This window comes from Lathamus discolor, chromosome 3 (genome assembly GCF_037157495.1).
Source record: "Lathamus discolor isolate bLatDis1 chromosome 3, bLatDis1.hap1, whole genome shotgun sequence".
NCBI classification, from domain to species: Eukaryota; Metazoa; Chordata; class Aves; order Psittaciformes; family Psittacidae; genus Lathamus; species Lathamus discolor.
In genome coordinates this window covers 32,456,092-32,478,976 of record NC_088886.1, presented here as the reverse complement: position 1 = coordinate 32,478,976, position 22,885 = coordinate 32,456,092, and the positions used below count along the sequence as shown (strand labels likewise).

Below are 22,885 nucleotides of genomic sequence, written 5' to 3'. Positions count from 1 at the left end.
AGATGTGAAGGAAATCTCTAGCTTTGCCAATGTCCCCGCCAATGCTCCTATGCGGATTCAGGAGTTTATCATTTTCCATCTGTGGCCAGCACTGTAGTGACCCAGCACGCCACAAACCTGATTAACACGGATAGTCTGGTGCTTGACACAGCTGCCTGTGCCGGTTCCCATTTACGTTTTCATAAACAAGGAAGGAAAGTGTAACATGGCAAACAAGGATGCTCCTGCAGCTCTCTCAGGACTGGCCAAAACTGTGGGAGCAGCCGGCAGTGAGAGGCCCTGACCTCTGAGTGCCAAATTAAGGTCTGCAGCATGCATCAGGATGCTCCTGCAGAGATGGGAGCACTGTACCCAGCAGTACTGTGCCACCCTGCCAAGTCCCACAGGAAGGAGGACAGGGGTCAGATTTTGTTAGGCTGGAACAGTTTAAGGATTGATTTTGCTTATTTGCCACATGCAAATACAAAGTTTAATAACAGCACAACCTCTCAGTAGATGCAGGTAGCAGCTTAGTGAGTATTTATGATAGTTACCTGAAATAACTGGATAGCCAGCTTTGTCCGCTAACAATAGATTAGAAAACACTTGGAATAGTAAATAGCATATAAAGGGATCTTTCAGGTCATAACTCGGCAGAGCTTTTGCTTTAGTCATATCTGTCGACACTTTGATGTCTTTGTTTTATGCAGTCAGGTTAATAAGGGAATTAAGATCACAAGCAGAGTCATGAATAATCAGGTGTCACCAGTCACATCCTCTTGTTCTGTCATTTATGCCTCAATAGGGGAAAACTGACATGATTTAGAAATTAAGGAAAGTTAGCTCTCCCTGCTTCAGCTTAGCAGGCCTGCAATTTTCCCATCATCCCTTCAGAGGAAAAAGTGAAAAAGAAACCTTGCAAAAGGAATAAATGCTTAGGGGCTATCTAATTTGATAGTCAACTCTCCAACATGACTTCAAGCGAGTAGCATATTTCCTGAGCGTGGTTTGACACACACTGCCTGCTATGTGATCATCTTGTGAGGTTGTCTCACACATCATTTAAAATAAACCTCCTTGAAAATACGAGAGCATTCCTTGAAGTGTCATATAATTACATATGTGGTGCCTTTTCCTTTGCATATGTTGCATGTCTCTCAGTATGGCTGTGCACATGCTCTGACATAGCTTAACATCTAGAGCAAGGGAAGGGGAAAAGCCTGGAGCAGTAGCCTGCGCCCTTCCTGGCAGGGATGACCCACATTCATGGACTGTTTTAAGCAGCATGTTACAAGACAAGCACTGGTATTCAGGTAGTCAGGGGCAAGCATGGCATTTCTGAGTAAGGCTTTGTCTGCATTAGGTGGCTGCATCAATCTGGTTTACTTCAGCCTCAGAAACAATAAAGCTTATTAGGCAGTACAAACAACCATCAGGGTATACGCATTTGGGATTCAAGGGACTGCATTCAAGTTGAGCTCAATGCATTCTCAATTGATTTAAATTAAGGGAAAATAAACAGTTCTTAAATGAAAAATGAACACCCACAGATTGTCTGGCACAGGTTTAAACTCTCAGAAAATCACTCCTTCTACCAGTGTAATTTTCCCATCATGAATAAGTTCTAAAATGTTAATGGCTTTCAACCTGCAAACACACAATGCCCTGAAACTTTGCCCTGTTACTTGTAAAGTGTGCTCTACCAAGAAGTACTTGATAATTAGAGGGAATGTGCTGGTGTGAATATAGAAAACTCATTTTAAACTATTTAAAAGCTCAAGAATACAGCTTCAAACTGAGAGTCACTTAGGTTTTATGATTGCTTTTATCTGTACTAGCAGCTAAAGACACCCTCTGAAATCTTAAACTAGTCCTAAAGACAGTTTAGTCAGGGTATTTGCATGATACCTGGCAAATTTATTCCACTGTGGTGCTATTAACTGGTGGTATTTATGCATTAGGATGCAAAGGAGTCACTCCTACTACTAACAATTCACTAAGGATGGCTTTGTAATTAGACTAAGAGACTGGGAATTTGAATTCCTGTGTTTCTTCTGAGCTGTGGGACAGACATAATGTGCTGTCCTCAAAATGAGTCACTTTTATTCCCTTATCCAATGAATGCTCAATAATGTTGATAAGAAATTATTGTGATATGTGTCAAGAACTGCTCAACAAAAGGGTGAATTTGGGGGCATTTGATTCCCTCACCTGCATGCTCACTCCAGGGCATTTTACTGCTGGTAAGGATCTTTGAGATTCTCAGGTAAAACGTACTGTTATGAGTACTTCTATTAGGGTTTATGGGTGGTTAACGAATTAATCCCAATCCGTTTGTCTCTGACCTGAATCACAAAACCCAGAAAGCTGAATTTGAACCAACAACACTGGATAAGAGGTAGAACAGAGACATTTATAAGGAAATTAAAAAGAAATAGAGTTGTTACTTCCACAAGAACTTCTTCACCAGTGGTACTGTACCCAGGCTGTACAGCACCAGTACAGTCCTGGGGATGAGTGCTGATCTCCCATCTCCTCACCTGTCCAAATAATCACTATCAACATTTACGATATGGGAACAAAACTGAGCCCTATCAAAACCTTTAATAAAAAATTGGAAGAATCACATGCCAGGACAGCTCGCATGCCAGGATAGCTTTCTACGGATGTCCTCACTGCAGCCTGCCACAATGCCAGGTGGGCAACCCAACCTTTGGCTGTTGCATGGGCCAGTGTAGCCCTGAATACAAAAAACTGTTGGGCTCAAATTTTCCACTGGAGTAGCTTTATCTGGCTGAAATGTTCAACAAGACACACTGTAGAGAAAGATAATTTATCCAGAAGAATGTCTTGAGTTTAGTAACTGCACTGACTTCGATGGAAGAAGTCTCCTTTCTGAGCTGATGGTGATTTATCTGCTCCATTAAGTCCAATGAACAAGCGCACGGTGCTTTCAATGGGACCAGAAATTAGACTGTCTGTGAAAAGGGAACGGACAGAGGTTTCACCTCAGTTACTCTGATTTAAATGCAGAGAAGCTCTTGTGACTTCTTTTGTGTTATTTCAGCTCTAAAGGAACAAAATGGAGAGGAGAGCTGTGCCAGTGAACAGTTGCCTAGGCTGAAAATAGCAGGCAGTTAAAGCAAAAAATATTTTATCATAGAATTCCCCAGTGTATTTGGGAAGTTACTGGTTCATTTCTCACAAGTAACAAATTATTTGCATTTAATGAAAAGAAATCCTTTGTCACTTCTCACTTGTTTTAAGAACATACTTACCTGAACCTGTGTATTTTGGGGTTTTTTTTCCCCCACGTATCTTTCAAGGTACAATTCAGCTAACAATAAATAAATATCTTATCCCCCGTATTTAACAAATAGAATTCCATGGTAATTTCACAATCAACAATGCCTGGTGTTAAGGATTTCATTATTAAATCTGATTGTATATGATTAAATATGGCTCACGCTTTCCAAAATGGGTTGCATGATAGATTTAAATGAACTTATTAGTGGTTAATGCAGCAAAGCGTTTTCTAAATGCTAATGTTTGGCTGCCTTTGGCTCGTTAATTAGTTTGAAGATTGTGTAATTATCAGAGGTTTCAATTAGCATACATCTACTGCTTTTTATTCCCAAACGACAGTTGTTTCCGTGTAGCTATTGGAAATTCAATTATATTTTTAATAAAAATAGGACATCAAACTGCACAAACAAGCACACTCTGCATGGGAACAGCATCTTTTCCTTTAAAGCCTCTTTTATTACTGCTATTTTCGAAAAGAACACAGGCTCAGCAGCTTTCTCTCAGCACAAAGAAGGGATAGCAAAGTACACAGCTTTACCAGATAATTATATACCTCTGAAGAGTTGTGCAAGATGCATGAGGTCTGAATAGGGCTCGGAAAGAAGCAGGAGCAAAGCCTGACTTTTTTCCCTCCCTCTCCCCCCTCCTTTTTTCATTTCTTTAGTACTTTGCTTTTAAAGGCCAGCAGCTATGACATGAGGCAATACAGCGCAAATGCCCTATCCAGAACCGCTGAGCTGCTGTGTACACGAGGACATGGCACAAACCCTGGTCCTGGTAGATGTGCAGAACCACAGAGCCACGGGCTTCCGCACAGGCTAGGGAAGGGTCACCAGTTAAATACACTGATATTCAGAACAATGAATGCACCAGCAGTTCTACTTTAAATAATACAAAAGCATGGAAATAAAGCAGAAATAGTCTCTTAAGCAGATATTAGGCACGATAGGGCCATAAATGCAACAGAAACGGAGAACTGAACGAAGTGTTACAGTCAAGGTTTGTGTCTGTAAAAGAAAGATGTGGGTTATGAGATACAAGCACTTCAGAAACATCAGCATGGGCTCAGGAGAGATGCCATAAGGATAACTGATGTCCAAGTTTCCTGGAGCTGGTGGAAGAAAACAAGAGCTTTTTTTTTCCTGCAGGCATATTGAATGACAATAGCTAAAAAAAATCAACTGGATCATTTTTCTCACACTTTTAAAGGCATCTGATTTCTCCAGCAAGCCTCCATGATTGTCTTCACACACATGCCCAGTTCATGTCAGTCCCTACAACTTTTAACAGGGAACTTGTTTGTCGTCAGTAGGTCTCGTTTCCACTAAATATGGAATTCCCTGCTGTAGTTAGAGGGCCACAAACAGCTGAAGTGGCAGCACAAGTGAGCAAACCAGAAAAATCAAAACTCGTAGCTGCTGGCAGAGAAGGGCTGTCTTCAGGCAATGACATGCATGCTAATGAACCGCAAGAGCCACAATGCATTAACAAATGGAATAATTAAGCCCAATAAGTAACTATTACATTTGCTAGTGAAATAAAACAACTTCGTTTTCTCAGACGGTCACCTTGTGTCTCAATGCCAACCAATGTGCACCACTTAGGTAAATCACCTGATGAGTCTGGGTGTTAAATTGTTATTAATCGTGAATGTTCATCCTATGCACTTTTACGTGCGTACTTGTTATTCAAAAATGACCAACACGGCATGATTAGGTAGATAACACTTTACTCCCCCCAAAACCTCAACACCCCCAAATCTTCATTCAAAGGAAAAAGGTAAGGAATGATTACAAAGCAAAATGTGTCACCCTCAAATTCTAGGCTATTGCTTGTTTTAATGAAAAAAAAAAAATCTGTTAATTCTTTGGTTTTCGCTAAAGTAGCTGCCTTCGCAATTCTTATTTCAGACAGAGATCTACCTCAATCAGTAGCAGGGGGGTTAAAAAGACAAGGCTGGGTTCCATGAATAATTTACAGTGAAATAGGGATGCCGAGGTGGTATCTTAGAGAAAAAAATATTGCACTTCCAGTGGATGCAAAGGCCTGTCACCAGCTTTACTGTCATACAGGTACACAGACTCGTTACTGGACAGGTTAGTCAGTGCTCAGCCAATTTGATTCATGCCTGCAAATCCTCTCAGCACCTGCTTCCCATCTCTAAAACATGCAAACCCAAGCGTCTCAGCATGGCCTAGGAGATGGCAGTGACCCCCCAGCAGCAGCTCACTGTCAAGGCTTGCTGCATGTGAAAAGCCACCTTCTTGCTCAGCCTCCACTGCCAGCTTCGAGAGACAGCAAACACAGCCAGCCCATGGCATATAAGGCCCAAGGAATATGAATGGGCCTGTCATGTTAGTGAAGAATATTAGTGTTGAAGGGCGCAGGGACTGGCAACACGGAGAAAAATAACAGAGCTTTTGCCCACAGCCTCTGATGGGGAAGGCAGAGAGTGACAAAAGGAACCAGGCTCCCAGGCAGCTCCTGGAACCTGCAAAGAGTGTCCCGCGCTGATGGAAAAATGATGAATCAAAACTTGAAATACGCACTTAAATCATTACATTGACTTCAGGAAGAGGTGTGGCTCGGTTCAGCAGGACACCACTGCAAAGTGATGGGAAAGCGTGGTTTTAATGGCCAATTGCAGCTGCTGTCTGAGGCAGAGGTCTCACCGAAGGTCTACAATGAATTTTTAAAGCCAGCAAAAGTGATGAAAATTTTGTTGCTCTGATGTTCTCAGAGATTTGGCTACTGATTTCCATGGAGCCGGCAGTCAGCCACCCTGGAAATATCTGCAATACCAAGGGGGAAAAAGCCTCCCACTCTCCTGGGTATGACATTTATAGATGGGAAGGGCAAAATGTGGCATTGCTCAAACGCTTTTCCTTGCTGTTGGTTAGGAGGCTGCCTCTGGTATTAATCATGCAGACATCCCTTCAAATCCTGCATTTAATGCTAATGCCCATGGACCACACCCCAGGAAGCTACAACAGTGGGAACAGGCAGCTCTCCTCCAAGACAAACCAATGCAGGGAAATGAGAGTAAGGTCTTTTAAACGCACAGTCGCTGACCCCAATCTCCAAAGACAACTGTGTCACACCAAGCTGACAGCCTGCTACTCTTCATGCAGACCTCATCTTCTCCCCTGTACATTCATAGACACACACGCGCCTGCCATAACAGACATTACATCAGAAGAACACTCCATCCATCCATCAGCTGAAAGAGCTGATGGTCCCACTGCGTCATCTGTTGTATTTGCCTTTTTATCTCCTTTTTTTCTGTACGTGAGGCATACTCCAGCATCTTTAGTTCTGCAGACAGCAAAGGCCTGTACACTATCATTTACTCAGTGGATGATGAATTTGACAGTCTAATCTTAACTTCTTAACAGCTGTGTTTATTTACGAAAGTAGTAAATTGTTTCCTCTAAAGCACAGAAGGGTTGGTTTGAACAAACTAACATCTCTGCAATTTGGTGAGATTTGGTACTCGCACATGCTTTCTCTTGAAACTATACATTTTTCTATCACTGAAGTATCTGAATTATAGGCAATCTTGGGATCTAATCTTTATTTTAATGGCTGCTCTGGCTGCTGTATTGCATAGAGAAGGAAGGGTGGAAATACAGTAAATTGGCTTACAGGAAATGTAAGAACTTCTGTTCTGAATCTTACTGAGTACATTTGCCTCCATTCCAAGACTTTTCTGTTTCCTATTTGTAATTTGGTTCAGATTATACAAGTCATTGCAGCACCACACTGCTCTTTTCTCCTGTCTCCACACTTACACAAACTGGACACTGGATAGTTGCATGCAAGCAGCAATGCTCTAGGTCAGAAAAGATGTTAGGATACCTTAATGTGTCTCACACCTGCCCCCTGAAACTTAAACCCCAGCCCTATTAGTCCAGACCAGTTTGGGGTTTGAGTTTCTGGAAATGGCTTTCAATAAGAGGCGAGCCTTGCTGGGACTCCCTGCAGCAGCCCCTGAGCTGCTGGCCTTCCCATGGCGTCTGGCTTGCACTGTGATGCTGCATGCTCCTTCTCTTGCCCCAGGATTGTGACTGCTTAGGAGCCTGTACAAAGCACAGCTACTGCCCTAACACCAGGGGAAGGAAAGCAAAATCTTGCAGCTTATCATGAGCTAAGTATAGCTTTGCTAGAGCAAATCCAGCTGGAACAGCAGGTTTTGGAAGACAGCAGAGATGCACAAATCTAGTGGGAATACAGCACATCCTTCTTGTTCAGCGGACAGTTTCAGTGATAAAATAATGCTAATAAAACCTCCTTTTCTAGTTTCCACTTCTCCTTGGGGGTATGGAAGCAGCAGAGAATACAGTACACACTTACCCCCTCCACCACCACTGGGACTGTTGGATCCTTAAAATCCCTCTCTTAATTAAGGCCGATAAAGGAGACGTCTTTTCTTCCGACTTACTTCCTCCGGCAGCAGCAGTCACACCAAGACCCCAGCAGGAAGGGTTCAAGTGGCTCCCCAATATAGGCAAGAGCAGAGCAGGTCATAACCCAGAACTAGAAGTGATCTGCATACTGAAAGTACAGTTTATACCTCCCACCCCCCCTCCTTTTTCTGTCATTCCCCACATACCTATAGACATGACAGCATTTGCTCTAGAATGCATCCAGACATCTCAGCATGTATCAGGCTTTTGGAGTGGGTGCAGCTGCACCCACCCTGCTGCTGGGTGATCCCACTGCCTCCACCTCTGCTGTTCCTCCCCTATAAAAACCAGACAGTTTTGGATGGGTCAGCAGGCTGAAGCAGCACACAGGTAGGAACCTTGTCTCTCCTTGTGGGAGATTTTAACTGCTCTTCTATTAAGGAACACATGCTGGATGCTGTCTTAGCTGGGATGGCAGGTGCCCTGTGAGCAGTATGCCTGGAACTGGTTGCTCTGGTGGCCTGTCACAGGCTGTTTCACAGTGACTAGGGCTGCAGCCAGCTGTGACTGCTAAGCAGAGTCCTTGAGAGATACTTCAGACGTTTGATTCTTACAACTTGCACTTTGTCCTTCAAAATACCCATTTAGATTGAAATGACTTACACATGGTGTCAGTTGAGAATCACCTCTGCATGAGTCGGCAGATATTTGGGGGTTTTCCAGTTTAAAAAAGAGATATGTGTTTAAAAGCTTTTTATTTGCAATACATTTGGTTATTTTTGAATCCGTGTGACACTGGTCTATTGAAAAGAAGCTCTTTGGGAGACAAGACAGCTGTGTGGTCAGAAATCAGGAATATGTGGGTCTCCCTGAGACAGAAACAGCTCTGGCTGAAATATATTTTTATCACTTTGAAAAACATTTATTGCCTGAAAACATATTTGATATAAAGCAGCAAGATTTCTTTCTCTCCTTCTTAGTACTCTTACCAAGCATATTAGCATATCACTGGAGCATCGCATGAATTCATTCTGTCTCAATGCAGGCACCACGTACATCTCCAGCCCCCAGGACGCCCTTCCTCATTACAATTGTTTCTGGAACATTTCTGTAGCAGTGTTGGCTTGGGAGGGTTGTCCCAGGTGGAAGCCACGGGCAGATACAACCCTCAGCCTGGTCTTCTGTCCTATTCTGGGGGAAATTTAGAGTTTTATTTCTACCTCTGCTATAGACTTGCTTGGCAGCTCTGGACAGAACCTGTCACTAGCTGAAAACCAGGAAGGGGGAATAGTGCAAAGGCTTCTAGGAGAGAAAAGAGGTGTTTATGTAAAACTTCCAAGAACAATGGGGTCCCATCTTTGCTGGGCCATCAGTAATGCAAACCCATTAATTACTGAGCCATTGTTCATATCTGGTATAGCAGAACTGCAAAACTAGGAGTCTTATTTCATTTTCAGCCGCCCCCCCCCCCCCTTTTGTGACCATATTTCTTATAAACAAGATTCTTATTTCAGTATTCATTAGATTGTTTGTCAAGAAGAGCAGCTGGTGTTGCTGAACTGATGCACTGAGGAGGGTTCAGCCTAAACAAGAAAAGACACAACAACAGATTTCAAACATGCAAACGGCTGCTGTGAACAACAAAGAAACAGGTTGTTTCTTTCCCCCACATTCAGTGTGGACAAAATAGTAAGTTTTTAACTGCAACAAAGAAGATACAGATTAGGCAAAAGTGCTTTGACATTAAGGCTATCACAGTATTGGAACAGGTGGCTCAAGACTGCCTTTAAGGCCAGACTGGCAGCTGTCTTGTCAGAAACAGGTGCCTGCTGCCTGCATGCCTGCTGAGTTCTCTTCTAGACCTACAACTGCAGTCATTTCCCCTTGCCTCCCTAATTATTTGATGACCCCATTATTTTCAGACACTCCAAACCCGAAAGTATTCCATTTGGTCCTGCTTTTTTTTTTTTAAATCCTCCTAAAGTGGAAAGCTGAGAAACTGGAGAGACAGAACCTCCAAATTCCTGTATCCATGACTGTAAAGCATGATCCAGCTGCAAACGATGCAGAAAGCCACGCAATGGGCTGATGTTCAAACTAACAGAGTACTATGGGCACATATTTCTTATCCTTATTATTTCTTATAATTATTTCTTATTATTTCTTGTCCAATTCAGAGGCATAACTTACCTGCAATGAGAAAAGCATCTGCTGGAAACACCGAGTTGATTTATCCATCCAGCCACGCAAATAGCAATAAGCCAGGAGATAAATAAATAAGTAGGTCAAGAAGTATTTCACACTTGAGTACTCTAGATAAGAAATCATATACCTAACCCCCAAACTCGGAGGCATATCCACTGTCCAGAGACCAGCAACAAATGACACCTCTATTTAACTGACATTTCAAATTGGTACCAAACAGGAAGTTTCCCCCTTTTTAACAACACATGGTGCAAAGTTGCAATTTGTTTGCTAGCTCTATTGAATGATTTCTTGTAAAATTAGCTGCAGGAACTGAACTGAAATAGAATATCTAATAGAATAAAATAATAGAATATTTAATTCAGCACACACAGCAAGATTTACTGATTTGAGCATGAGATGGTAAACAATGCAATTGGAACAAATACACACGCTCCTACTTCTTTGCCTTGGGAATTGGCTTCTGGCTTCAAATTACTTACTGCTAGAAAGCAGTCTGTTGCCATCCACCTAATCAGCATCTGACTTTGCTGCAGTATTCAAACTGAAGATAGATGAGATGTGGCAATAGAAAGTGAAAGAACAGCACAACTTTCGAAAAACAATTTAAAAAGTAAACTAAGCATCAGTAATTGCATTTTTTCACTGTTTTCCCACGGAAGGAATTCTCTATCTTAAAAATTATTCACTTAGAAGAAATTAAGGGATGTATGTCAGAATCCACTGTGGCTCCCAATTTAATTAGGAATGCATGGTTATTAGATCATAAGATCACACCTTCACAGAACAGTTTGGGTTGGAAGAGACCTTAAAGACCATCTAGTTTCAACCCCCTGCCATGGGCAAGAACACCTTCCACTAGACCAGGATGCTCCAAGCCCTGTCCAACCTTGAACACTGCCAAGGATGGGGAATCCACAACTTCCTTGGGCAGCCTGTTCCAGTGCATTGCCACCCTCACAGTAAAGAACTTCTTCCCAATATCTAACCTAAATTCACCCTCTAAGTCTAAATTCTCTCTTGTCCTGACACTAAAAATGTCTTTTTCCATATTCACGGAATACGGTTTCCATGAATATGCATTCCATATTCACGGAATATTTCCATATTCACAGAATCCTCAATGCAGTTCAAGTGTAGCAGACATTATCCTCCTAGCAGCTTTTGTAATTGCAAATGCTGCAGCACTGCAACTCTGTAAGCAAGAAAGAGATTTTTAACGACCCAATACAGCTTTGGAGAACCAACAGCCACGTTCAGATGACTTACATCCTCCTTGTGCCTGGCATTTACTGCAGGTTGACCCTTACACCTTCAGAGATTCTTGTCAATAGAAGACATTTGAAGCAGGGACAAAGGTAGCAATTAAACTAAATGGAGCCTGCAGATTTAATGTTTTCTATCGAGGCTGATAGAAAACATAAAGAATGCCTTAGATTTGTTGTATGTGCACTTCAATACAGTGGAATGGGAAATACGATCTTTAATAGATGGATTTTTAATATTTGTCAGAAAAAAAACCTCACCTCACCAACATTTATTTTCAGAAGTGCTGCCCTAGGTCTGCTCACACTAAAGTAACTGGAAATTTCCCTTCAGCATCACTGCAAACAGTGGCCTTTCATTTTCTGACGGGAAAGGGAGAACGCTCAATCTGAGCTGTCACCAGTGCAGTGAACAAGACTTGAAATGTTCAAGAACATATTATTCAGAAAGCTCAAAACGCAGCTCTCAAGGTGAAAATCAGGGTTCTCTGCATAAAGAACAAGTCGGAAAAATCTCTGTGGAAACAACAAAACATTCTGCTGAAATTACCTAACCTGTACTGAGACTTCTTGACATCTTCTTGAGACTAAAACTTTTGACTTGGTGTCAGAAGAATGACTCCAGGAGCTGCACATTTTTACCTTCCATCTAGCAAGAAAATCTTTTTAATCCTTCAAATAATCCTTTATGGTACCAATTTTCAGTTAGTCAGATAAATGCACACACAGCAACTCCTGGGTCAGCATTCCTTAAGGACAAATCGTACTAACTGGGACATCATTGCTCTCTACAGAATGATCCATAACTTCCTCCTAAATTATTATTCTGTTACAGCTGCTCTGTGCTGCCATCAGTGAACCAAAGATGTTGCTTAGACTTCTATTAAGTCATTTCCCTACAAGGTACAGAACACAGACTTTATGAATCTGTGAGTCGCTGGAGAACTGCAAACCCCAGGTTGTTACAGCATGAGGGTAACTAACCTTTCACAGGGAAGATTTGGGCAGTAATGGCATGAGGCACCAACCTGGGATACTGTCTCCTCCTCCCAGGATGGAAGTGGGCATCACTACTGTACAAGCATAATTATCTATGTACCACAACACTGCTCTGGTGTTCCTGCATCTCATGGTGACCATATTCTGGAGGGCAGCATTTGTGCTAATGAAACTTCCAGACACACAGATTTCTATATCGTGACATTAGTTAGTACATTCTGGCTCAAACCCAATGGAATTGCTTCAATGTTACTCTCTCAAAATTCAAATGGCAATGGAGAAATACTCAAGTGAACTCAGACTCCAGGGGAAGGGAATCCAAGAGTGGTTTTACACTTGTAAAATACAGTCTTGCCTCTGTTTTCAATCCATTATATATGCTTTCAACATCAAGTTTCAACATACTAAAATTGATTTTGGTAATATTATTGAACGAAGAAAGATTACCACTTTTGAACATTTTATAGCAAATAAAAAACCTACATGATAAAGCAGTATTTCACCATAAAGTTCTAGTAACATTAAAAATAAGCCATCCAGGTTCTCTCTCTTGGAATATGACATGACCCACAATTCTAAAGGAATTAAACCATCATTATGTGTAGATGGATGCATGTTATTACACGTGTAATCTAAATGCTTTCAAGTACCTGAAATACAGTAACACAAATAACATTCCTTGGCATAATCAAATTGAATCACTCCATAAGAACAGATCTCTGATGGCATTCTGAACAGCTGGAGTGTAGCTGCAAGTATCACTAGACTCAGCTTCGCTTCCACAATTGCATGGGTAAAGAGAAGATGAAGTACATAAAATGGACGCAGGAGAATTCAGTTCACCTAAATCAGATGCACAGCGGTAAATGGTGGCAGAGGATAGCTCCACTGTTTCAGAGGATCTATTGTGTGGTCACAAAGAGTACATAGCTATACAATGTATTATCTCCCACTACTTCTTACATATTCTCGTAGGTGAAAATGTGCCAAACTAAATATTAAAACCGGTGTTTTAGTCATTCACTTCTCCAACTTGATCTGTAGATCTTCTGTACCGAGCATCTAAAGTTACTGGTATATAACATACAGACAAGGTAATATCAAAATATATTTTATTCTGGACCTCTTTCAGATCTGATTCAAATTACAGTTGTCAAAGCAATACAATGCAAAGGGAAACTGCAACAGAAAATGTGCCTAGAAGGGATATAAGGGCCTTGGGGACAAATCATTGTGATGTAGAACCAAAATACATCATAAAGTGTAATTAACATGGTCCAGGACAGTATAGAACATCTATATCAGTCTTCTTTAGACAATAATCATGAAAACTGAACAATAAAAGTCCTTTAAACAAGTACAAAAAACTGTCATGGGCTGGTTTACACTTTTACAACAGTTGTAATTTAACTGGATAACTGAAGAAATGATGCAGACATTTTAATCCAGTGCTATAGGTAGGCTCACAGAATTAGACCCAAAGGATTTGTAACTCCAAATGAAACCATTACAACTACAATGTCAATGTCAGGAGAGAGAGAAAATTACTTCTGTATTCTAGAATTACTGTTCTGCACACTGCAGTCTGTTGGGGACAAGATTGCAAAAGTACACTGGACTAGCAACAACATGCAGACTGTTTTCTTGTATTTACCCACAAATGTCAAAGAACATTATGAAGTAAAAATGAATGATTATTTAAAAAACAAAACAAAACAAAAACATGCCTCAAGTTATTGTCAAGCTTCAAACTTAAAGGCCGAGAGAGCGAATTATGTACTCAAAACTACTGATCTGAAGCACTATTAACACTAAACCTGCAGTCCACAAGAAAAGGCAGATTTTCCTGGTTCATCTGCCTTCCATCGGACTGACAGCAAAGACAGTCACACCTTCACAGAACGTGGTATTTCAGAGCTTTCTCTAGAAGGAGAGGCGAGGATTATGCCACTGCTCTCTCCCTACAGAACATGTTAGGGATCTTGATGGAGCTTTACTGCTGTCTCCCAAAGCCATATTTGCTTCTAACATGCCACAATGTTGCTTCTGCTTTCTTCAGACTTCTGGAGAGTGTGAAACTGCTCCCAAAGGGTAATAGCTCTACAGGACTTTGTGAAGGGAGAAGCACTCATGCTTGTCAATGAAAAAGGAACACTGGGCTGAATCTGGCAGGCCCTGCTGTGGCAAAACGCTCACCTAAGCCAAGGGGAGCCCTGGCTCAAGTGAGATGTGTCTCGCTTTACCTATGCGGCACTATGTGCGGTGTTACACAGACCCAAAGCCTCCAATGCCGACTGTGGCAAGGTTTTCTCATGAGGTGAAAGACAATGGGATTTCTGGTTATGTAAAGATTGGAAAAAACTGGGTCCCAAGGCTCCTCTTTGCTAAACAGACAAAAACATACAACTTCTTATTTACAAGCTGAAAACCCCAGTTTGCAATCTGTATGAAATTCCTTCATTCAGCAGAACTGAACACATCAGCTACTAAGACTGCTCTGTAGGCAAACTGGCACAACCGCCCGATGCCACCTACTATTCTTCCTAAACACAAAGAACACTGCGAAAGTACAATGTCCCATTAAATACCCTAGCATGAGGTAAGCAGTGTAAGGAAAAAGGAGTGCTTTTCAAAATGAAATTTAATTAAAATTGGTAGAAATCTTTGGCCTTTCTCTCAAGATGCATTAAAGTGTCATGAAATCAAGAAACATGCTTCAAAATGCCATGTCATTCTAACTCTGGTAACTGTTACCTCCCTCCACCCAACCCAGAAAAAGAGGCACTTTTAGTGTTTCATATAAGATTTCCAATCATCTAGTAGACATGCTAAATAACCCTGCACAATTGTAGCCCCAGAATAAACTGAGTTTATCAACATTACAAAGAGTCTAAAAAAGCTTTTATGAGGACCTAGATATTCTCTTAACTACACTAAAAAGTCCACTGGTTGGGAATCTTTACATCAATTTTAAAATGCAGAAAAAGGTAAAGTAAAAATAGAAAAAGAGGAACTCTACAGAAACCTGGACCTAATTATGCAGAAATGAGAAATGGGATTCTGAGATGGACGCATAGAAAGACAGAAAACTCGAGTGCAGTTCCATTTCTTATTCCATCAGTAATTCTGAGCCCAGTTTTCCCCCTTCCTTTTATCCTCTATTTAGATGTTTGCCCATTAATGACTTGAACAGGAAAGAATAGGAACTATAACGTATGCCAAGGCTTATGCACAAGTTTGCCTATATATTTGGGAAACAGGCAAGACAGAATTACTCAGTACGTAAGACTAAGCATGTGCATACGTTCATACAAAGTCAGGGTCTCACTGACATCTGGCATACTCAATTTATAGGAACAATTTGGACAGTCCACCTCACTACTGAAGACGAGGTCGTCGTGCTATAAAAGATAATAATTAATGTCATGGTTTGCTTTTTTTCTTTTTGCTTCATGTAATCACAGAACCTAGCACACCTTGCATGCATGCATTTAGCAATGTATAAAACAAGAGGCGAGAAGAGATGTGAGCAGGAGCAGCACTGTGGCATGCTAGTACAGGACAACAATAAAATACCTATTGGCCAGATCCTTTGCTAGTGGAAACTGGCATCATTCCACTACAGTGGGGCACTGTGGATTAACACCAGGTTGGGGGTCACTGCCTGCACATCCAGAGCACTCAAGTCAACAGATTTGACGTTCCTGCTGGACTGTGCTTCAAGCACCTGAAAACCCTGGACCTGTGAGACTGAAGCTCTGTTTTTCCTATTTCTGAATATGTGATTCTATGCTTAAGCAACCAGAATTACAACCAAAACAGCTGATGATTGAGAAAGAGGAAAATGGCAATACCCTAAAACATGGCTGTGTGATTTTGCAGCTATGTCACGGAATTCCACCACAATTGTTTAGATTGGCTGAAAGAATCATCCAATAACTTGTATGAAAAAGAATAAACTGTCCATATTAAAATACAAAAGTACTATCAAGAATCACTTCTGACTTTCAAATTTAAATTCAGTGCAATTGACAAATGCATTGCTAAACGAAAAATGCAGCTTAAACATACTCAAAACATTTGTGTCTATTCCTGGGAGCACAGTTTAAAATTATTGCACAGATTTTTTTTTTTTTTTTTTTTTTTTTCATTAAATGACAGAGGTCAGCCACAGTCATGGACCTCCAGCAATAAAAGCAATATTTCAAGTGCCAGACACTCAATATATTAAATTACCTACATTTTGTAACTCACAGGGTAATTGCTCTAAACGTTTGTAATATGTTCCAAACCCCTAAATATAGCTGGCACTGAACCACTGCAGATGACCATCTTTATGGATATGACTTTTCGTTGGTTTAAAATGTTGTGTATGATAGGAGTATAATCCTGGGGTATATATAAAAAATGTGTTTTGTTGACTTCTCTATACCACTGGCAAATTGCTACCCTACCTTAGCCAAACTCAGACTTGCTTCAAGTCGTATTTATTCCATGAAATAGCAGAAATCAATGCCTAAAGAACAATGGTTAGAATGTCAAAGCTGCATTGCCTCAATTAAATCAATTTGCACCTAACTTGGAGGGAAGAAAAACCAAAACGAAAACAAAACAAACAGGTTAGAGACTAGCAATCATAAGCCACAAAATCATTTGTGATTGAAATAGTGTTATAAAACTGGTAACTTTGCAAAGCTCTGTAATATAAACCATTCCTTAAGTAAAATTCCTGTGACATAAATTTGACAACCTCTCTTTTTATAAATTTACACTCTTGGAATCTTATGCAAGACATGATGCAACCTTTTCAACTACACGTACTTGTAAACACAACCTCATGCTATCATTTACAAATAAAATCACTATCAGTATACTTTAAATCACATGAGCAGAAAAAGGTTTGCCATATACATCTGTCATTGTAAGAAAAATACTTGATATTGTAAACAGAGTAAAAGACGCTATATAGTAGTGATTATTAAAAAAATAGCAGCTTACATCTACCCTATATTTGGAAAATAATGTAGTCACAAGACACGATAAACTGCAGGACTGGAGCAGCAGGGGAATTAGTGCAAGTATTCATCTTTTAAATAAGCTGAATCACTGCTATTAAAATAAACTTGAAGCAAGTCCTCTGTTTAAGGTTTGTTGTTGTTTTTTTTAAATCTAAGGTAGTAAACATTTTGCCTCTTAATGGCAGTGTTATCAAATATATGACAAAGATTTTATTTTAATAAAGAAAATTACATGAGATACTTTTAATACTGGAGTTTGATTACAATTATACATCTAAGCTCCTACAAATAATGATGGGCAACTCTCGAAGAAGCTGTGGCATGAACCCTTGTCCAGAAAGATCTTAGACTCTGAAAAACTATCCCCCAGCTACACTTTGCTCCTTCTCGCAATAGTGCACAATTCAACCATACTTCAGACATGAAAGTATGTGGTCTGAAAGCCACAGAAGATGCATTTTTTCCTTTTTTTCCTTTCTATTTTTTTTCCTGCATCCCTGTATTTTTCTTTTCTGTATTTTTGTGCCCTTCTACTCTTAAATTTGGCAGAATTATGTCTCAAATAAGAAACTACTGCATTTCAGCCATGTCACCAGACAATAAAACACAGCATTACACCCATTACTGTCATACTTTGTAGATGAGCAGGACGTGAAATATCACGCCTTGAAGCAGGATTTTTTCCTTCCTTTTTTATTTCTGTCTCCATAATCCCTTTTCCACCTTCCCTCTGTTCACAAAATTGTGCTCTGGGAGCCACAAAATGTACCGAACAGTATCAGGTTCAATCTACCTCTTCAAAGAATGCACTAAAATATGTTTCAAAGAAACACTTTTTTCCAAGGTGAAAAAAACATAAACAAGAAACTAATTCACTCCCTTACTTCATGCATCCGTAAACTTAACCAAAACAAAACAGAAAACCCAATGTTTGAAAGCAAAGAAAAAACTACTGCTGCAGATTTCTGTAAGTCCATTTTCTCTGTACACACAAACTGCTCAACTACTAAGAAGGAAAACAAAAATACCCCACAATCCATTGTCATAATGGATTTAAAGGGGGGAAGGGGTAATGAAGGCTGCCATTAGTATCTTCTGAATTTGGTATGTATATGGGTCTGCTCTTGTATATGGTATATTTCTCTCTCTCTCTCTCTCTTCTGTTTTTCATATCCAAAACCTTTAAATGTTATTTCGGGGCACAGCAGATTCCAGCACTTGGTGAACAGGATTCACAAGCTGTGACAAAACTCTGTCATCCTCTTCAGGGTGTCTTTTTATTTTTTTTTCCCCTCTTTTTTTTATATACAGTATATGTATATATTTCTTTTACGTTTGGCTGTAGTGGACTGGCCATGGTTCAATTGGGACTATAGCAGTACATGGGTCAGGGACAGTCATTTTGGCTATGTACACATTCATAGTCGGTCCATGGCTTCCAACTAATAGCGCTATTTCCGTAGGTCTAATACACAAACCTGCAAGGAAAAAAAAAACACATATACAGAAATTGCACGTGGCACAATATTACATACTTACGCAATAATGTGTGAAGTATCTGAGCAAAACCTACAAAACAGATTGTGTAAGCTTAATCTTACATATATTAAAAATAGATTGGGCAGAAAAAAAAAGGCAACAGGTGAACAATTTGTGTACAGTCAGACCCAGGTACTGCTGCCTAATGAATTACTACCAAAACATTAACAACATCTTCTGTAAGTGGTTTGCCTGTTATTTGATATTATGGAGCTGAGAACTTACTTGAATCTAGGCTATAAAAATACAGTAAAATGAAATTAAAAATGTGTGGCCAAATCTAGAATTGATCTGAACTATTCTGAATAAACAGTTAATGACACACAAATTCCAGTTTTTGTCTTCACAAAATCTTCACCAACTAGTGCTTCTAGTTCTGTCAGATATAGAAATCTACAAAAGCTATGCTTGTAGTCATCAAACAGTTCAAAAATGCCTGTATTTGCTTAGTTGTTACCAGCTATAAATATATTTAAAACAGGAGAGAAGAAGGGCTTTTGCTAGCAAATATAAAACAAAGTAAACTGAACAGTTTTAGAAGAGCAGAAACTAAATGAAAACAAGTCTGCTGTAAGTACAATCAGCCTCTTGGGACTAACTAACTGAAGGACTGGAAAGGTTTCACAGCATATATATAAAAGGGTCATCGGGAGGGAGTGATAATTAATTTCTACTCAGGGTATGCCTTGAGCTTTTTCTGTATGTATGATATTGCCTATACTTGCAGGACTAAAATGATATGAAAGACAAATCAGAATCAATTCTCTAGAATTTAATCTACCTAAAATCTAGAACTTCCTATTTTCTGTTCTTAACTGTTAACAATGTGATCTTGCTTACCAGCATGGAGCATGCACGACAGGAGAATGCTTTGGCACATCTGTCAGGATACTGAGACTGGACCATACAAAGCCACCAGGATTGCCACTTACTGACATTTGTTAATTTAAGCTACAGTGCTTCAATATGATCCCTTTATGACTCTTATTTTAATTTTGCTTTTCCTTAGGCTCTCTTCTCCTTTTTTAAAAACCATGGCAAAAGAAAGAGGGGCAAGCAAAAAAAAAAAAAACAAGCATTGTCCTTGTTTTGAAGAACTGCATGTTAATATCTTACTGCAATACTTTGTAGAACAATGTCAGAAGAGGAAGGAGGTGACGCTACGGTACACTAGTATCAGATGATAGGGGGTACATTCATGATTAGTTAAACGTGAATTAATATCCTGCTTTTTCTAAGCACAGTAAGCAGACTGGTATTTACATATAGCTCCTATCATTTTTAGTAACTTTAATGATGAGCACTCAGAAATCTGTACTTTGTTTTGCCGTACTTTCTGCTGAATGCAATGCAGAAGGTATTTCATTCCTATCATGCACTGTAATAATATCACCTACATTGAACATTTTCACTCAGAAAGACTAAAATTAATTTGTTTCCAGGCTACAATGAAAAGCCCAGTCACACTGAATACATTTCCATAGTAAGCTCCCATAGGGACAGAAAATCTAAATTAGAGGCATCTTCACCTTCTGAGATTTTTGGAGGATTTAGAACAGTAATGCATTAAGCTGGAATAAAGACATTCTCCTTATGACATTACTGAACTCTTATAGGCAAAATCTACAGGTGAGCTGACTGCATTCAAACTTCAGCTATAGAAGGAAATTTTGTCTCCATTGTCAGTCAAAACATTTCCAAAAGATGCTGGTTGTTAGAATGTCAGCCAAGTCAAGCAACACTTACTGAACCATCTGAAGCACTTGCTCCAACTTTGTCTCCTGCTGCATTCCAGCAAACCTCAAAAATTCCTCCTGTTCCCCGGTAACTGTGAACTAGGGCGCCTGTCTAAAAAGGGACAAAGCATGTAATTAATATAATTAATAAAATCCAAGCAAACAATTAAGATTTGTATAAAATGTAAAACTTTCCCACGGCTTTTAAAGGCTGAAATTCTCAGAGGAAATGATTCAGATGAGACTTGTGGATAATCTCAGCACTGTGTTAAAGGACACGATGAACAGTTATTGTACCTTGATCTCATGTTTGACAGGCAAAACTGGAGATGGCTATGACTACCTCAAATTACTAAAATAAGCCTCTTAAAAGTTAATATCCAATTAATTCACAGTAGCCAGACATCACGTTTTCTGACTCAAAGGTCTTTATAGACTTTCATTTGCAATCAGCATTTCTTTTTTTTTTTTTTTGCCTGAAATGCAAAGCCAGTAATATTGTCCTTTCTTAGAATGTTACATTGTGTCATCATCTTTTCTCACTTTACATTCTCTTATTTTCAGTGAAATTCAATGAAATAGCTATCAGATTTGTATGTCTACACCTAGTCATCACTTCAAAGCAAAACTGTTATCAGGAGTTTAAAGTTCAGAGTTAAAGACAATTTTTGGATGCAACATGCTATTGGAAACACTGTTGAATGTATTTTTGTTGGAAGTGGTGTGGTTTTGGTTGGTTGTTGGGGTGTTTTTTTTTTGTTTTGGTTGGGGTTTTTGTGGGGTTTGTTTTATTGCTGTTTTTATTTCTAAGTAAAGACAATGTAAATACAATTATTGCTTCACCCTAGCCAAGCACTCAAAGAGATAAATTAAGTGTACATCCAGTAACAGAAATAACATTAGACCAAAGAGAAAGCAAAGCAGGGTGTTAGGAATGGCAAAACAATTTGTGGCCAAAACATGGTGGAAGGGTGCTGATAGAAAAGGCCAAAACACAAACTTCTGAACACACAGAAGAGCTATACCTGTGTATTCCAGATGTGTACACATTTATCAAAGGAGCCACTGGCCAGGTACCTGCCATCAGGACTGAAAGCTACACTGTACACAGGTTCTTGATGTTTTGTCAGAGTATGAATACAAATTCCTCTGTCTACGTCCCATAACCTAACAGTAGAATCAAAGGATGCACTGCCAAGGAAAAAAAACACAGATTAGTTAACATCTTGATTTGACATATTTTTGTTACTAATACAAACACAATAGGATAAAGTATCTTACATGCTTCAAAACATTCTGTGAACCTACATATATAAAAAGTGAAGTAAAAATGATGTTTAGTAGGTATTTAAAATAAGGATTAAATAGTACCTGGCTAACATAAGATTGGCATTTGGATTATTTGTTCCTGGTCCTGTAGGGCTCCATTTGATAGTATAAATTTCTTTGTTGTGTGCTTGTAAATCATGGACACAACTGTCTTGTTTCATACTCCAGATCTACAATAAAAATTAAAGAGAACACAAAGACACTTAGCACAATATTGTACTAAAATACTTTCTTCTTTATCATTTGCAGCTTTTTAGGCCACTCAAAACGTTTGTTATGACTACTGGGTTTCTTAAGTAATTATGACAAATATTATTCCAGTACCCTCCATTCTTTGAGTTGTAAGTACCTGATGGGGTTAATGAAAATAAAGGTACTGTCTATAGAAAGCAATCTGCAAGCGTTAACTTTCAAAACACTTTTTAAAGTGTTAACTTTCAAGCTTCTTGAAAAGTGCATGGATGAGAGCAGATGCTAAAATGAGAAGAGCAATGCGTAAATGTTCATGTCTGAATTGACAAGCATCACAGTCCTATTTTAAATTAACTTTTTGCTACACAGACCGAGTAACATAAAGGTATAGGAAGTAAATATTCTGCCTCCATACAAGCATTTTCCTGGCTTATTTGGATTTGCATTTCTCTGTGCTTTTTCAGTTGCTTAGGACTGCAACTCCTTCATGATAAACTTCAACAAGCAAAATAACTTTATTCTATTAAGGGTTTACATTGCCACTACAGAGAAGATTTTGGAAGGCTCTTATACCTTTTCCTAAATGTGAAACTTGATATGGTAGCTAATCATCTATTTTTTTTTCTGATATCTGTTTCAGTAGTGCTTGTAGCTCACCTTTTGTTAGAAAAAACTAAGAGAGGCATATTTAAGCCCAACTGTATTTAAGATACAATTAAGGAGTATGTTTAGATGAATAATGCTCTTCAGAACTAGTGCCTCACTGAAGGGGCAATTGATTTTCAATGTGCAGACTTAAAATTGTGTTTCCAGTTTAAATTGATGGGATCAAAATCTAGTGTCTCCAAAACTAGTAGAGATAGAGAGAGCCCATATAAGCTGCTCTAGCGAGCATCAAGGTGGCATCACAA

At 39.5% G+C, this 22,885-nt stretch overlaps 1 protein-coding gene across 10 annotated transcripts in view; it reads right to left on the bottom strand.

Annotated features, from left to right (window-relative positions):
• Positions 1–13,255: 13,255 nt before the first annotated feature.
• The window catches only part of TBL1XR1 (TBL1X/Y related 1), a 114,840-nt gene continuing 105,210 nt past the window's right edge, over positions 13,256–22,885 (bottom strand). For all 10 annotated transcript variants that reach the window (XM_065674537.1, XM_065674536.1, XM_065674539.1 and 7 more), the window contains 4 exons: positions 21,825–21,952; positions 21,479–21,644; positions 20,464–20,565; positions 13,256–18,656 (listed from right to left, as the gene is read on the bottom strand). In XM_065674537.1, the coding sequence (XP_065530609.1) occupies positions 18,630–18,656; positions 20,464–20,565; positions 21,479–21,644; positions 21,825–21,952 (423 nt within the window). In that variant the 3' untranslated portion in view covers positions 13,256–18,629. The remainder of the gene's footprint in view (positions 18,657–20,463; positions 20,566–21,478; positions 21,645–21,824; positions 21,953–22,885) is intronic.